Source organism: Anabrus simplex, chromosome 6 (assembly GCF_040414725.1).
Source record: "Anabrus simplex isolate iqAnaSimp1 chromosome 6, ASM4041472v1, whole genome shotgun sequence".
In the NCBI taxonomy this organism is placed as follows: domain Eukaryota; kingdom Metazoa; phylum Arthropoda; class Insecta; order Orthoptera; family Tettigoniidae; genus Anabrus; species Anabrus simplex.
In genome coordinates, this window is record NC_090270.1 from 258,590,471 (window position 1) to 258,607,843 (window position 17,373).

The window sequence follows — 17,373 nt, forward strand, 5'->3', positions numbered from 1 at the left end:
AACTGAAACGTTTGCCACAGAGGCCTATGGAGTGATACTGCAATTTTTTCAGAATGAAATTAAACATATATTTTCACGTAGTATCTGATTTCGAAAAATAACAAACGAGTAAGCCATAGTGTGGATATCATCCGTGAAAATGCAAGTTTTGAACAAACTGATTGTTGTTTCGTACCAAATTTAATTTGTATGGGGTTCCTCCTGACTTTTACAAAAAATTGGATATAATGACAATCTGTTATAACGAGTACATTTTTCGCTGTTATGAATTCTCACTCTAATACCAATATAATGGTCCGTTATTGGACATTATAAATTTTCCAGCTAACTCATTCTTGGTTGCTTGCGTTTCGCCCTCGTGTGCTAAGTTAGGCTCGTCAGTTGGGACTTACCACACCACCCAAGACGCAAGGCAAGTGCATACCGTGGAGGCCTTTGCATAGGCTACTTGAAGCCACCAGCAGTGCCAATGCACTATGAGAGCTATGTCTCACAATTCTCACTATAACGGACTTCTACTGTATTATTATTTCCTTTTTTTCCACTTTGGACCCAAAAATATTGGGATGCGTAAATTATCCAAGGACGTTAATTATGCGAGAAAATACGGTAGTGGAGACCACTAAGTAGGCTATTTTGAACCTAGCAGGCATAAATGTTTTTAAGAAAGAAAGTCGCTCATAGTGTATTGGCACTGCCTGTGGCTCCAAGTAGTCTACGCAGTGGCCTCCACTACATGCACTAGCCATGCGTCTTGGTAGGTGTGCTAGTTACCAACCGATGAGCCCAAATTGGCAAACTGGGGTGAAAGGCTGGCAACCAAAAATGAGTTAGCTGGAAAATTTATAATTTCCAATAACGGACCATTTATATTGGAATTATGAATTTACTCATTCAAAACAAATATTTCAAGTTCCCTATGGGAATCACAATCTACATCATTAAGGACTGTGTGAGGGCTAAAGGTGTTCATTTTTAAAAACTGATGTGTGACTTTCTGTTCAATACATTATCAGCATTACCAATATTAATAGGATATTGAAATGGATCTCACCATCCTGTTTCCATTTATTAAAAACATTGTCACAGTATTTATGGTAAGATTATATTCATAAATCCAGTAATACAAATTTACTGCAGATATTGTACATATTTTTCTTAATACTGACGATGCAGACAATTTTTTGACCCCTGTGTATATCAAAAATATGAAGTTCAACACTGAAACATGAAAATATCTAAACAGAATCTCCACAATACTGGCAAATAATGTTAGTATCCTCATTCTATCCTAAATATTAACAAAACTACATCCCTATCCTCATACTTGGAATTACACAACAAGAAATAAATAGGTTTATAAGATTTTACCCAGGAATATCTTCATTATAACGAACAATACGTTGGCTCCAACCTTCACCGAGGTCATCCTGAGTTCCATATTGCTCGTTGGTATAATCTGAAATGGAGAGGTTAATCTGTTATTATTAGTATTAAAAAACATTGTAGTACCAGTAGTAAGTTAGAGTACAACTGTAATGTATAAATGGGATTAAATTCACCCAGTATTTAGGAATGGAGGAACTAGCTACATCTGATTAGGTTTCTATCAAACATAATACACAGGATATACAATAGCTAGCCATACACAGAAAGGAATTGTGACAGGCGAGGCTTCTTGTGAAACGTACCGACAGGCTACGACAGCTCGTTAGTGAGCACGGCTAGTTTAAGGCATTATCTGCTACAGGCGAGACCTGTTGTCAGCACCTCAATGGAAAGACCTCACCTCACAGATCAAGCCTCTTGTAAGGAAAGCATCGAGTGAACAAAGGCACTGCTGGAGAAATTTATTGAAATGCCTGAACTGCAATTCCTATTGTAAATTTCAAATCTTCGAAAGACCACCCGGTAACTAAAATTCTCAGTGTCGCAATCACGCGTTCCTCAAGTGGTATGCTTTGTCGAATTACAGTATCCTCTTTCTTCAGCTCAGAAGCTACAATACCTACAATAAATACGCTATCAACAGATCATTATGTATATGTGTTACAAATCAAACATTTAACGTAATAACGAGAAAAATCCATGCAGGCTCACCTAACAACGTATAATAATTGCTCTGGTCAATTCGCGAATAATTCTTGTAATCGTCCAGTTCATTTTCTGTCAGGTGTTGTACGAGGCGCTTGTGACTAAAGCTGTCTCGCTCTCTTATCCATTACTTCATCCACTTTGGTCAATTTTTCTTTTTGCATGATGTAACATACAGCAAAATGCACATTCCAACAAACGCAACAGTAAAATTTTCTTTTCCTCTGGACACTGCCTGCTTCAACGTCCATCGCACAGTTCTAAGTATAGCAGATCCAATCGGCAAGGATTTCAAACTCGTTTGAAAGGCCAGCGGATGAGGCTTTGCCTGCCGAGAAGTCACGGATCATTCAATTAATGGGAGGATCTGGACTGTTGACAGATCATGTTGCACAACACGACAGGCTTGGCATCACAGCTGACGGCGAGCAGTAGGCCTGGCCTCTGAAGGTCACGCCCGTCGGTTCTGGCCCCAAAGGCGAGGCCTGCTAAAAAATCTTTCCGTGTACGGCCAGCCATTAATTATCTTTTCACCCAGGTACCACCACAATTGAAGAATTAAGATTTGTGAAGGTGCAAATTATTCAAATAGGCCCCTTAATGCAGTGTGTATGAAGTATGTTAAAAATCTTCCTAACATTTCCATCCAACTTAAATTCTGACCAGAGTATGTAATAACAAATACCACAACAACACTTCATGACCTCTATTTAACAGGAGTTGCCTTTATGGATTGTAAGCCCTAGTGAAAAAAGATTTAAAATCTTTAACCATCATCAATCACACAAATAAATTATCAATTTCAAAAATAATCCCCACTTAATGCACTGCATGTTCACATAGCATATGCCACTTACTCAACAAGTTTATTGGTACAAAACTCGAATATTTTAGTAACATCATCACATAATGTCAAAAAATGTTATTTCATAGCTGCCAGTGCACAAATATCCTCACCTCACATGTACAGTAAAATATCATTAAGACAGTTCTGCAAGGGACAAGAAAAAAGAAGTGTTAAACAAGACAACATACTAATGAATACACAAAAACTATACAACAGGGATATGGAAACGCTAGACACAATTTTTTTCTGACATGACGTATATCTGTGGGTACAATGAAAACTATTTTCTATCATTTCTAAAGATTGAGAATATTAAAAGGTGTGAGAAACATGAGAGAACATAATATGAAAACCTTCTCTGCTGGGGATTATAAAATAACAAAAGTGCATTGAAAGGTGTGAAAAATACCAGACAACAAAAATAAGAAAAATATCAAAGTATTATTGCAGATCACACTCTTTCCAAGAAAACCAAACGTTAGTAGAAGCCTTTTATTTTGGAGCAGTGGATAATTAAACATTATTTTCTGGTAACACTCTTAGACAATGAATTAGAGACCATATGCGACTGCAACTTTCGTCAAAATTTTAAGATCGACAAAAACTTCAATTTGACCAACTCGAAGGTGCGAGTTTCACACTTAACAATTTCCCACAGACTATCTTTGACTTACTGTCTGGCAAATCCTTGAGTGATAATTTGCTTGTCAGGTATAGTTGTGGAGTACCTTCACTAAATAATTTATTTTGTAAAAACCACTTAAGATATCGCTTTCGAATTTTGTAACACTGGAAAATACACTACAGTTATTCTAAAATGATACAATGAGATCACCTAATTACACGCAGTAACACCCCCAACCCCTGTTCGGAATGTTACATCGAGAAGCATCCAATATGGTGCATAATGTTAAATCGCTTGTTCTTAAAAGTCGGTCTGAATTACTCGACCTGATGGGGCTCTTATTTTCTCGGCAGTGCAGAGAATGCAGGAATTCACACAGAATCCCCCAATTTATTTCATTTTCGAGATCCATAGGATGAAGATATTTAGATAGCAAATCATACTGCCTCTCGGACACACAAAGTATAAACAATTTTTCACTGGAAAATAAATTGACATTAGTTGGAATATTATGTAATTACATAGAGGCCCACTGTCCAAAACAAAATTAACTGGAGGATTAAAACTGATAATTATTTTAAAAGGAGATGGTAGGTGTACCTGAATTAACATGTCCTGTCCTGTGCTTTATTTCGATTTCCCTCAGATTCATCTTCTGTCCCAGCTGCTTCCCACACCATTTTTATTATCATACCTACAACTTCAAACTCATTACCATTGCATCTGTCAACATATTAGTTTAATTCGTAACAAATATCCTTTGCACTCAACTGGTTATGAGCAGCCATGTTGCTGCTATGTGTTTACATTCTGTCAGCTGCCTGGTCTATCTAAGAAAACGTATAAAAGAACATTATTTTAGGATTCTGTGCATGCCAGTTGTATCTAGGAAGCATAGGGAATTCACTGGTTCCAAGTAGTTAATACTTTTTCGTACTTTTCCGGAATAGCTGTGATATGTTAGTCATGTGGGTCTACTGAGTGCCCAAAATGTATCCTTTCATGTAGCTCTTATTTAGAAACCAATTTAAGGCCTGTCCTTTTAAAGGACAGTGGGCACATCTGGCCCCATGATAAGCTTGAATACAATATTCTAAAATTGTTGATAACACCATAAATTTTGTTATCAATTTAAAATAAAACTATGAACAAGTATGGAAACTTTCATATTCAATAATTTAAAACAATACATATTTATACACAATATTCTATATTATATACCAACATGTTAGAGATGCAAGGTTAGGATATGGGCTAGAGATCAACCTGAGCAAGTCCAAACTAATGGTAATTGACAGAGTGGCACAGATCCAGCTTGGGTCGACCACCTGTGATACCGGAAGTTCTAACAAAGAGATTAGGAGACATATCACCTTAGGCCGCGCTGCCACGAGCAAACTCACAAAAATATGCCAAAGCAGAGCAATAACGAACAGTACAAAGATTAGACTAGTTGATTTTCCTTGTGTTCTTTGTCTTCCGTTATGGTTGCGAGACCTGGACCCTCAACACAAGAGATATCTACCGTATCAACGCCTTTGAGATGTGGTATTGGAGAACAATGCTCCGTGTACCTTGGACGGAAGGAAGAACTAATGCATCTATAATTCAAGAACTGAATATCTCCAAAAGTCTCTCTTCTCACGTAACAAGGAGAATCGTCCAATTCTTCGGATATATTGAAAGAATTGTTGAAGATACCGTAACACAATTCCCGTAAACTAGGATGTTTAGACAGTATGGAAACATTTAGGATGGACCCCAACTTTACATTTTTACATTTAAAATTGGGCTTCTTTGAGCACATTCCACATCTTATTGGTTTGTCATTGGCCCGACAATAAGATGACAAATATTGTCAAATCTTACTTCTTTGAGCACTCACGAAGCTACACATTTTGGTGAGACACTGGCTTTCCTTTCAAAATTATACTTTGAAAAGTACGCTTGAACAATGTACCATAAGAAATACAACAAATCATGAGAATGTGTCTGTTTCCCATTTGGAGTTAGGCGGTATAACTGATAGGCATTGTTCACACTCGTACTGATGGGAAAAAGTACCATCTGCCAGTACCATTTCTTCGACTTGAGTCCTGGTCTGTAAGCAGTAACATTCTCGTCTAACCTATTGATTTCCCCCATATGTATTGTATTTATTGCCACAGGCAGGTTGGGTTACCATAACTCTTTTCTTTGCATGATTACATCAACGCTGGACTTGACCTAGAGGACGAACACTAACCTCAGTTGAAGGTATATTTACCACATTATTATCGTTGTACCGCACTAGTATAACACCGCTAACTTTATCCAACTTGATCATATGAACCTCTCTTCATTTTTGTTTTCATTATAGATACATCAATCAGAGGTGCTTTTTCCACTCGGTTTTTCCTAATTGTACCAGTACAACCATGCCCGAGCTTTTTCATTTCCTCTAATAATTTCACAGAAGTAATCAATGAAAATACTATATGTTCTTTCTTTAGGTAATTTTGACACTAATGTCATAACATCTGATCCACCAGCTCCTAAATATGGCATCGTATTCCCCGTAAATGCTCCCTGATATAGAAACCCATAGAGAAGATATCCGAGACGAGTACACATGGACAAAACATTGTACTCAAATCTGACTGGTTTACCATATATGTGCTGTGTAGCAGAATGTCTGCAATAATAAGGCACCATAGATTCATTGATACTCAGGTTATCATCATTCGGAAAATATTTGAGCCATTACATAAAATAAATTTCATTGTAAAGCCCGTATTGTCGTACGTATACTTTTTGAGGTTAAATCAATATTCCACCTTTACAATACCAAAATTTTTTATTGTGTAATTATTTAAACAACATTTAAATATGTTTCGTCTAGACATTAACCTGTACTTGTTTTAGTACATAAAGTCAAGACTCTAACTACAAACAAACTTATACTGTAGAATTAGGAGAAATAACAAAGATATTACTTACCAATCTCGACTTGCCATAGCCCGCGAAATATCTTCACATTTAGACACATATACTGGCACAATAATGGTGCTTGATATATTGTAGGCGGGTCCTGCGCTCTCGGTTGTACAAACATAAACCCTTAAAATGATATTTCCTTAAATTTCAAAGTGCCTTTTCTGCCGTGCGAAATACGTGGTGTCCTTTTAAAAGGACAGTGGGAAGATATGGGTAAAGATGCGAGTGACAGTCCACTTTCTGATAGATTTTAATTTTGCCCTGATTAGTAAGGAACTTCACAACTTTAACCAAATTTACAAACAGGCCATCGCAAGGCAAATATGTAACACACTAGTTAACTTCAAACGAATATGTTCCTAATCCAGATGTAGGCTACCAGGCGCTACCCTTCACTGTACCAGAAAGCAAAGCAAAGTCATCTCTGTAAAAGCATGAAGACCCTTGGACGGGTGGAAGGTAAAGGCTTCCTATATCCGTAACCTCGGCAACTGATGGGGTAGAGTGGTTAGCTCTACGCACGAACCCTTCACTGTACCACCCAACACAAAATAAATGTCTAATTTCTGAATAAAATGCAAAATACAAGCACAAACAGGCTCACTGTGTTATTCAGCAATCTCGCTGCTAACCGGCAAAAAAGCTGAATGTTCCTCAGGCTAACGGCTTGCTCCCCGAAGGTGCAACTTATGCTCTGAAGTTCAGTAATTCAAGGCCTTTTCACAGCTGTAGCGAGAGCTCTTTCTTACCCGAGTTGGAAATCATTCCTTTCACGGGAGATGACAAATAACATTTTCAGGGCTATGAAAAATGTGATCGTACTAAGCGGTAATAGTGAATATTCGTTGACGCGATAAATGAGGTATTTTTATATAGATTTAATACGATGAGAATTGGGACGTCAAATTTACGACGTGTTAAGTACTAACGAGGTATCACTGTAATTACCTGCAGTAATATTACAGATACATAATTTATCTAGAGAGAATTTGGTGCTCGAATTGTATTTACATACCTACCAACTTCTAGAAAGGCGTCTCCGAAGACAATAAAAGTAGTAGTAGTAGTAGCAGTAGTAGTAGTAGTAGTAGTAGTAGTAGTAGTAGTAGTAGTAGTAGTAGTAGTAGTAGTAGTAGTAGTAGTAGTAGAAGTAGTAAAAGCAAATAACATTATTTTATATATATATATATATAATTCGCTGGGGCCATGAAGGACCACGTTAAGTCTTGTTGCATTTGACACTGAACTTGGCCTTCTTTAGAGCCCAAATTTCCCTCATTCTTTGTGAGTGGGCCTGCTTACGCTCCTCTGTCCAAGGGGCACTGTATCTTCTCTTCGGTTGCTCGTCTCGGTTTAGCCCGTTCATCAATATTTTCTTGCGGAAGAGATCTCTGGTTAAGGGCGTCTTCAGCTGAGATATGTAGCATTTGCAGGTCGTCTTTGGTATTTCTAAACCAGGGAATTGTGGTTTTGGGGTTTGAATCAAAAAAGTGAAAGATTTCTTTAGTTAACTTTCTTCCGTCCATTCTCTTCAGATGACCGTAAAATCATGCCCGTCTTTTTCTGATTGTGTCCGTAATTTTCTCTATTTTGCTGTAGACTTCCTTGTTGGATCTCTTTTGATGGATTCCATTTCTGTACTTTGATCCCAAGATTCCTCTCACAATTTTGCGTTCTCATTTCTCCACTTCTTCAAGGAGTCCTTTGTTAGCATTTAGAGACAGGGTTTCGGCTGCATATAGAACTACTGGCTTCAGAACTGTTTCATAGTGACGTACCTTGGTGTTTTGAGAAAGGCATTTTTTGTTGTAGATTGTGCGGGATGTTTGGTAGGCTATTTCCAGTTTGCGTACTCGCTCCTGAAGTGCTTCTTTGTCCAGTCCATTTTTCATGATGATCTCACCCAGGTACTTGAATTTGTCTACTCGGGTGATGTCCCTGTATTTTGTATGGAGTTTTGGTGGAGCCTCTTTGATATTAGTCATTACTTCTGTTTTCTCAAACAATATCTTCAAACCAGTTTGTTCGGCAATTTCCTTTAAAATTTCAACTTGAGCTCTAGCGGTTTCTATGTCGGTTGAGAGAACAGCAATATCATCGGCAAATGCTAAACAGTCTGTTGCGATCCCCTCGGATTTGGTTCCTATTCTCAATGGACTGTAGTTGGTTTCCTGTAATCTCACCCGCCAGGTTCTGATGATCTTTTCAAGAACACAGTTGAAGAGTATCGGGGATAGCCCATCACCTTGTCGGACTCCTGTTTTGATGTCAAAGGAATGAGAGAGACATCTGTGGAACTTCACCTTGGATTTTGTATCGGTCAGGGTGGCTCTAATTAAAGCCAGCAGTTTCAAATCAACTCCAAATTCATTTAAGATGTTTAGCAGGACTTCCCGGTCAATGGAGTCGTACGCTTTCTTAAAGTCCAAAAAGACAGACACGTACTGCTTGGACCTTAGTGTACAATTTCTTATGATCGTTTTGAGATTTTGGATCTGTTCAGCTGATGAGCGACCTTTTCTGAACCCTCCTTGGTATTCACCTATTTGATGTTCGACTTGTGCTTCCAAACGCTCCAGGATGGCAAGTGATAGAATTTTTTAAGTCACGGGTAGCAAAGATATTCCTCTGTAGTTGTTGATGGTCTTCATGCTGCCTTTTTTGTGTAATGGATTGATCGAAGCTATTTTCCAATCTTCGGGTAGGGTCTCCTTGTTCCAAATTTCTTCTCTTTGCTTTTGCAAGATATCAAGTGATTCCTCTGGGGCATATTTCCATAGTTCTGCTACTACTGAGTCTTCCCCCGGCGCTTTGTTATTTTTGAGATGGGCAATGTGGCGCTTGATTTCATCTCTGTCGGGTGGTCTGGAATCTGGGTACCTGAGTAAGGGTTCCTTGGTCTCAATGGCGCTTTGCGGTTTAGAGCAATTAAGTAAATTCTTGAAGTAATCTGCCAGAATGCTGCAATTTTCTTCATTTGACGTCGCCAGTGTGCCGTCCTTTCGCTCAAAGCATAGAGATGGTGGTTTATAGCCAGTGAGTTTGCGTTTGAAGGCTCTGTAGTACTCTCTGTTTTCATTCTTCCTAAAGTTTTGTTCTATCTTTTCAAGGAGAGATTTTTCGTATTTATGTTTCTCAGTTCTGAACACCCTAGCTGCTTGGGCACGTTGGGTTTTGTAAGTTTCCCAATCATTTTCTGATTTCGTACAGTAGTACTGCTTCCACGCATTGAGTCTTTCTTGGAGGACTGATTCGCAGGTACCATTCCACCAGGCATGCTTTTTGCTTCTCTTGATTTCTGCAACGTCTTTGGTGGCCTCAACAAGGAGACTTTTGGCGTTGTTAAAGTCACAGTCATTTGGTCTAGCCTTCTCCTGGAACTCCTCGACCCTTTGTCGAAGTTTATCATTGTCGAAGCGTGTGATCTGTTTGGTCGTCTTCCTTGTGTTTGCGGGAATTGGTTTGAATTTGATAAGAGACATATAATGATCTGAGGCCACATTGATGACTTTCTTTACCTTGACATTCATAATCTCAGGGCTGTTTCTCCTGGAGATTGCAACATGATCAATTTGGAACTCTCCGAGAGCTTGGACGGGAGAACGCCAAATCATTTTCTTTCTGGGTAGATGGCGAAAGTGGGTCGACATGACCTGCAGGTTGTGATTTTCGCAAATGGACACCAGTCTTTTGCCGTTGGGATTGGTTCTTTTGTGAGCAGGATAATTTCCTATAACTTTCTTGTACTTCTGTTCACGACCTAGTTGGGCATTGAAGTCACCCAAAATTATTATTATTATTATTATTATTATTATTATTATTATTATTATTATTATTATTATTATTATTATTATTATTATTTTTACTAACTTTTAGAAATGAAAAAACGAAGATTTTTAATTCTTGGATTTCATCACATATATTGAGCCACGGTCTAGGTGAGAAAAGGACAGGATAAAAGGCATATATATCTACAATTACAATGCGAATTGACCATTAAATTTAAAATCTTAAACTTAGAAAACATAAAAATGGTGGTAAGAAAATGTATCTAATCATTTTCATTTATGATTCCAGAGAAGAGTCCACCCAAGTAGGAAAATGTAAAGTTTAAAATAAAACTCAAAAATGTGTTCCTATGACAGATAAAACATGAAGTTTTATTAAAGTTACTGTATGTATTCATTTATTGATGTCACTCAGTTTTCACTGCAGGGTTTTTGAACCTTTATGTACAGTAAATTCAGTTGATATTTCTCAATAGTTTTAGGAATTACTGTTTATCATGATGGAAATGTATGAAAATAATTATGGTAAATGTTAATTCTATGGCTCTCTCTCTTTGCAGTAAAGTACTTATTTCCAGTAGGTTATTAACAGTTTATATAAGGTGTAATAAGGCAATGAGTTTATTGTTACAGGCCATGTAAACATGCAACGAAAAAGGTATAAAAGTTTCTGTAGACAAAAAGTGCGTGGCTCAGTTTGAATAAATTTTGATATGCAAAGCCAACCTTGTACACCCTTTAGAGCTCTTATATCATTCGTTTAAAATTTCAAATGGTTTCATATGAAGCTGATGCAGACGCTCTTATGAGCAGACGACCGGGTTGTTTCCTGTCGCTTGAAGCCATGTGTACAGTATACAGGAATGCATTATGCTGCCCGCAGGATTCAGTTTCTGCATTACACTCACTTGTAAAGGAAATATATTAGAATAGCAATCTGTGTTCAGATGATCTTTAATGATGATGACGATGATGATGATGTTGTTTGAAGGCGCCTAACATCTAAGGTCATCAGCCACTAATGGAATGAGATGGATGATATGATTTGATGATTAAAATTTTAAAATGTATGGACAGACTAGAGTTTAAAATAAAAGGTGATGAAAAATGATGAGATTAAAACAATCAGCGGATCTAATTCACTATGCCTTATTTTCTAATAAAATGATAGAAAATACAGGTGACAATGGAATAAGGCATTGCCTGGAAGTAGATATATATATAATTCATGTTAGAAATTAAATAACACATTAAAATACGCAAACACGAACTAGGATAGAGTCAATGGAAAAAAAGTGCAGTTAACACAACTACACGAAGACAAAGGACATTGTTACACATGATAAAAAAAGACAACTATCCCTCATAACACGGATGACGAGGTCTGCTGACTGCTGATCACCTCGCAGGATGAGGGAGATGGTACTCGGGAGTTTTAGCCTATGGCGCAGATCGACCAGGCCTACGCACTCCATAAGGATGTGTACCACGGTAAGATGATCGCCACCAGTACACAAAACTGTCTCAGCTGAGAGCGAATATCACTTACTGGAACCTTGTAAGACAACGGGATCAGTGTAACTGCCTCCTTCGCAGCCTTATCTGCTAACTTGTTTCCCCTCTACACCCACGTGGCTTGGGAGCCACATAAACGTGATTCTGGTGCCGGCATCCAAACACCCAGCCAGCAGGTCCTGGATCCGCTGCACCAGAGAGTGGCGAGGGATACTAGAATCAATAGACTGTAGTGAGCTCAGGGAATCAGTACAGAGAAGGAAGTGTCAGTGCTCATCGGACACTGCGTATCTCAGAGCTTCACAGATAAGTCTGCTGTGTACACACTACAAGTTTCCAGGAGAGCAAAAAGAAACCTATCATTGTCAACAACAAACACACAGCCCTCTTGCCAGTGAGACGGAAATTCACCCACTATCCAGATTCAGTTGAACACATGAAGGATATATAATAGACTATCCTCAGTAAGATGTTTCAACATCTGGTTATGGACATTGTCTGGTTCAGGAGACATGTCCTTGCAAAGCGCTAAGGCGCTGCAGAGTTCCTACTCCATAAAGGGCACGTTATAGTCCTGTGAAGCTTGAATGGCAAAACTAAGGTGGTGATGTTCTGCCTCCCGCTTCAGAGCAAGGAAAGTTTTTGGTGAGGAGTCCCTGAAAAAAGAGGGAATAGACTCCTCAGCAGCAGCAAGAGTAACTTGTGTTATGTAAGTTATTTCACTGTCTACGGTTTGTCTGGTCTTACATGTTATAATTCTCATATTCTGGTCCGTATTAAAATGTACAATGTGTTTTTACACACTTCGATTTCCCTTTGAACTCTCATTCAATTTCATTCATTAACACAAAAATTCTCCTATTGTTACAGACTTCATATTTAACACAGCTACTTACCATCAAGCACTCTTCTTCACTCGTGCTTCTAGAAGACTGCAGTTTCATCTCTTCACATGAGAGTTTCAACAGTCTAACAATTTTTATGCTGACGTTTGAACTGTTTAATACCCGATTAATATTCTCTAACACCGTCTTTACTTGTTTCAACGTAACAATTTATTTCAAACCTCACTTGAAGTGAGCAACGGAAACGTCTCTTTACAAAATTAACATTCTTAAAAAACTACCAGTATACAATTTGTTACCAATTTTTAAACAAGGACATTCATAAATTTACGACTATTTGTATATTAGACATTATTAAGGTTTCATTTTAAGAATATCAAAACTATTGTCAACCAGTTCGCTCACCATTTGAAACACATTTCCAACATCATCTTCATATTCATATGTTTTTTAATTACAATCACGTACCTGATTAATTAACTTTCATATTGAGATTAGGCTGAAGATGCCCATAATAAAAGGGCGAAACATGTCCCTATAGAATTTATTATTTATTTGACTTCATTGTCTGGTCTTATCGTTAAAAACAGTCAGTGATGTGAACTTTGGCCAATCAGCATGTCTACGAATCCATCGAGGAGGAGCTTCGATGGATTTCTGTTTCAACAAAGTAAGAATAATAGGAAAATGGTCACTGTCACAGAGATCATTGTGTATATTCCACCAAAACAGCAGAACCAACGTTGACTGCACAGATTTACATCTATGCCAGATTATGTGCCATAACACTGAAATGAGTTGGTTCACCTGTGTTCAAAATATGTAAATCCAGCTCTGTTACTAATGTTTCCAACTCCATTCCCCTGGCGCAAGGTGTTTCAGAGCCCCATATCGGATGATGGGCGTCAGAATACCCAATAAAAGGGAGGTGCAAGCTTATCTATAAGGTCAGTGACATCATTTATGGTAAGAGGTGGAAAATAAACATTACAAACTGTTGCTATGACAGGCAGTGGTACCCACAACGCAACTGCTAACTGCTTCCAGTGGGGTTCTTAGAGAACCTCTTCGCTGTATCAGAACTAACAAAAAAAACGCACCACCAGATGCACAGTGAGCATATAATATCGTTCCATCAAGTACAGTTTGAAATTTCTCAAGACCTGGTCTGAGGTTTGTGTTCTGAATACAGACTATACTCGCCGCGAACTCACAATGAGCTGGCGTAGCTCAGCAAGATGCCTGTCATAACCGATACAGTTCCACTGTAACAGCGCCACAATGTGGACTAAAAGAGAGAGCGTTAGCTTATGAGCAAAAAAATGTTTTTAACCCTAAACACTATTAACATCTACATCCCCCTACGAGGGGAGCACACAGGTTTTGGAACAGGCGTACCTGCTGGCGCAGACACATAACCTCCAGCTGCAGAGCATGATTTCCCCTTCGCAGGAAAAATGCGGGGAGCGCCTGGTAAGGGTGTTCCCCTTCTCGCCTTCTTATATTTAGACGGGCTGGGAGATAGTTTCCCAACCCTGGTCAACGATGCCGCCTCAGCCAGGTTGGGCATGGCTAGACATGGACTTTCCCCTGCGGTGCTAGCTTAGGAGTCCCAGCTGACACAGACTTCTTTCTGGTGGAAGGATGGGGTCCCCCCCCCCCACCTGAAGCTTTTAAGCCGCTTGGGCACAGCGATTGCAACAGGTTTAGAAGATATAAACCATGAACCTGGAAGACTCTGTGCTATCTTCGTATAGACTAACGTCATGGTGGGTGCATTCACAGCATGGAACTTACGGCGCGCTTCCTGGTAAATAAAGACCATCCAGGGTCTTGATCTCCTGGATCTGCTTCTCACCGAGATATACTGGACAGTTCCGATCTCAGGGCGAGTGAAAACCAGGGTAGTTAGTGCACCTCTAAGTAGTTGAACACTCCTCCGTGTCGTGAGCTCCTCTGCCATATGTACCACATAGAGACTGATTTGAGCAACGAGATACCATGTGCCCAAACCTCTGGCATTGATAGCACCGCATGGAAGGCGGGAGTTACGGCCACATACCGCAGCGATATTTGTTACCTTGACTTTTTCTACTAACAATGACAATTTGAAAGAGACAATGAACGCACCCTTGATGACGTCCTCGCCGTTGACTTTGCACGTAATGTGCGGGACGTGTGTCACGCCACGGTGCTTCATGTCTTCCAACAACTCATCGACAGTGTTCAAGATGAGATCAAGGTGGAAGATAACTCCACGAACCAGATTCAACTTCTTGTGCTCTTCCACTTTGATGGGAATATCACCAAAGTGATCGCACTGGAGCAACAGATCAGCTTGCACGGCAGTGCGCGCCTTTAGCAACAAATTACCGTTCCGCATTTCCTTCAGGTCTTTCAGTTTGCCGTAGACACCTTCATGTGCCTGCTTGAAGTCACTTCCATCAGTTCTGGTAGCAACCAGAAACCTAGGGAAGCTGGATCCCATTCCTTCGGGCTGCGCTTCTTCCCAGGGGGTTGAACCCTTCAAGGAATCACAAGTTAAAGACTTCGGTGGGGGACCACCTTTGGCAGGTCAAAGACGTTTTGAAGCCATGCCCAAAATCATCTTCCCCGAATGCCACCCATGCCTATCAGGTCTCTAGCCGAACCAAGCAACCAAGGCCATAGAATACCCACCTGGTTGTAGCCAGTATTGCCTGGGGTCCGATGTTGGACGATGCCTAATATGGGATGACTGAGGCAATGAGCACTTGGACTCCCTTCCTCCAGTCATCTGCAATAGAATGTACCCCATAGCGTGTACAGAGCACTAAATATAGAGAGAAAAAAAACAAAACAATAATAATATGTCCTTCTGGCGTTCGGCTTAAGTGTGTTAAATTAAGCTAATGTTTCTTCAAGACTATTTATATTTTTAAGTTGTTGTTCTTTTAAATCCACGTTAGTTTACTAGTGAGCAAACCGGTTTACATATGTTTTCATCAATTTAAGGTTTAAGACTCGCAAGTCTCGGACTTGTAGAAAATATGGATTTTGAAACAGTATAATTGTAACACAGTTTTAGGTTGTTAATATGGTTTTAAATTGTGTTCAATTTGACATAGATAAACTTATGTGATTGCCAATTTTTCCAAGAACCTATATCAACTGATGATGACGCAAAAAGGGCGTCAAAACTAGTTCTGATTGAAATATATGTTGTAATTTCAACTAAACAACAGTTTTTATGTATTGAATGAGGTGGATCCAAATTATAATAAAAGTTGTAATCTTGGTACAATACGGACAAACAATGAAATTTATTAATTTAACTAATCAAAGGTAGCGTAAACTCACGGTGTTCCAAACATTAAGGTACTACCAAGGCCAACTAGATATACAGGCCATAAGGCTCCCCTTCCACTTTCGGCGCTACGTCACACGAAGAGCCATCCGCTTCATTTTTCGCCAGTGACTTGTAGGCTGATATGAACCTCGCAGCAGTAAGGCTATCAATGGTGTTGAATGACTTATACTTGTGTGAACATTGTGAATTATGCCCACATCGTGTTGTGTACCTGGTTGTAGAAGCAACTATAGGTTATAAGGTAGTATGCATAATTTCTTATAATAACAGTGTTAATAGAAAAATGTTTGAAAAGCTGTGCAAAAGCAATTTACAAACCACTTTTCAAAATCCATTTGACGAAACACAAAAGATTTTTGTAATGTTCGATACTGTTCATTTATTTAAAAGCTTAAGAAATAACTGGCTTAATCAGGCCGATACTTACAAACTTTCGTGTTTCCTGACTTTGACAACCCTGAGTCAGACAAAAAATGTTTTGCTAGTGTTGGTCACCTTAAATAGCTCCACAGAGGAGAAGAGAATGATGTAGTTAAGTTTGCTCCTGCCCTGAACCAAAAAGTGCTGTACCCGACTTCTTTAGAGCGACAAAATGTAAACCTTTGTTCTAAGCTCTTCGATGAGAAAAATGTCGCCGCTTTAAAACACTTTGATAAAATAAAAAATGGAGATGGTTTTAAAAGCACAGCTGTATTCTTAGAAATAATTCTTCAGTGGTGGAAGATTGTTAATGTTAAGCATGCTTTCAAAGGCGACAGATTTAACGACCCCCATTGTAACGCAATATTTTCAATTCATGACGACAATGTTTTATTTCTGCGCAAGTTTTTAACATGGTTAATTAGATAGGATAATCTGTCTGTTCAAGGGGAGATTACACAAAAAACAGAGAGTCGTCATGGAAAACTTACTAATGGAACTCAAACAGCCTTAGTTCACACTACAAAAACTATTTTAGAGTTAATAAATTTCTTGAAAACAAGTTTAGGATTCAAGTATGTATTGTTAGGGAAATTTCAAACTGACGAACTGGAGGCACGATTTGGGCAGTACAGGGAAATGAGTGGTGCCTGCTACCATATTTCAGTGAAGCAAATCCTTGAGTCAGAACGAAAATTGTTGAAAGCCCTGACGGTAATAAATGCATACTCTGCTAAACATGCAGCCATCCCTATTAGTGATATTTCATTAAGTAAATATGTGGATTGCAAGAGCTCAGATTGTAAAAGCTTCAAACCAACAGACATTTCACATTTTGAAAATGTGGTACTTGAGTTAAATGATGTTATTGTATCTGAAAACATTTTGTTGGGTCTAGTTTATATTGGTGGATA

General features: G+C 38.8%; 1 protein-coding gene across 2 annotated transcripts in view; it reads right to left on the bottom strand.

Moving 5' to 3' along the window:
- Positions 1-17,373, bottom strand: part of LOC136875964 (uncharacterized) — a 672,636-nt gene that overhangs the window by 514,563 nt on the left and 140,700 nt on the right. For both annotated transcript variants that reach the window (XM_068228419.1, XM_068228420.1), the window contains one exon: positions 1,372-1,459. In XM_068228419.1, coding sequence (XP_068084520.1) covers positions 1,372-1,459 — 88 coding nt within the window. The remainder of the gene's footprint in view (positions 1-1,371; positions 1,460-17,373) is intronic.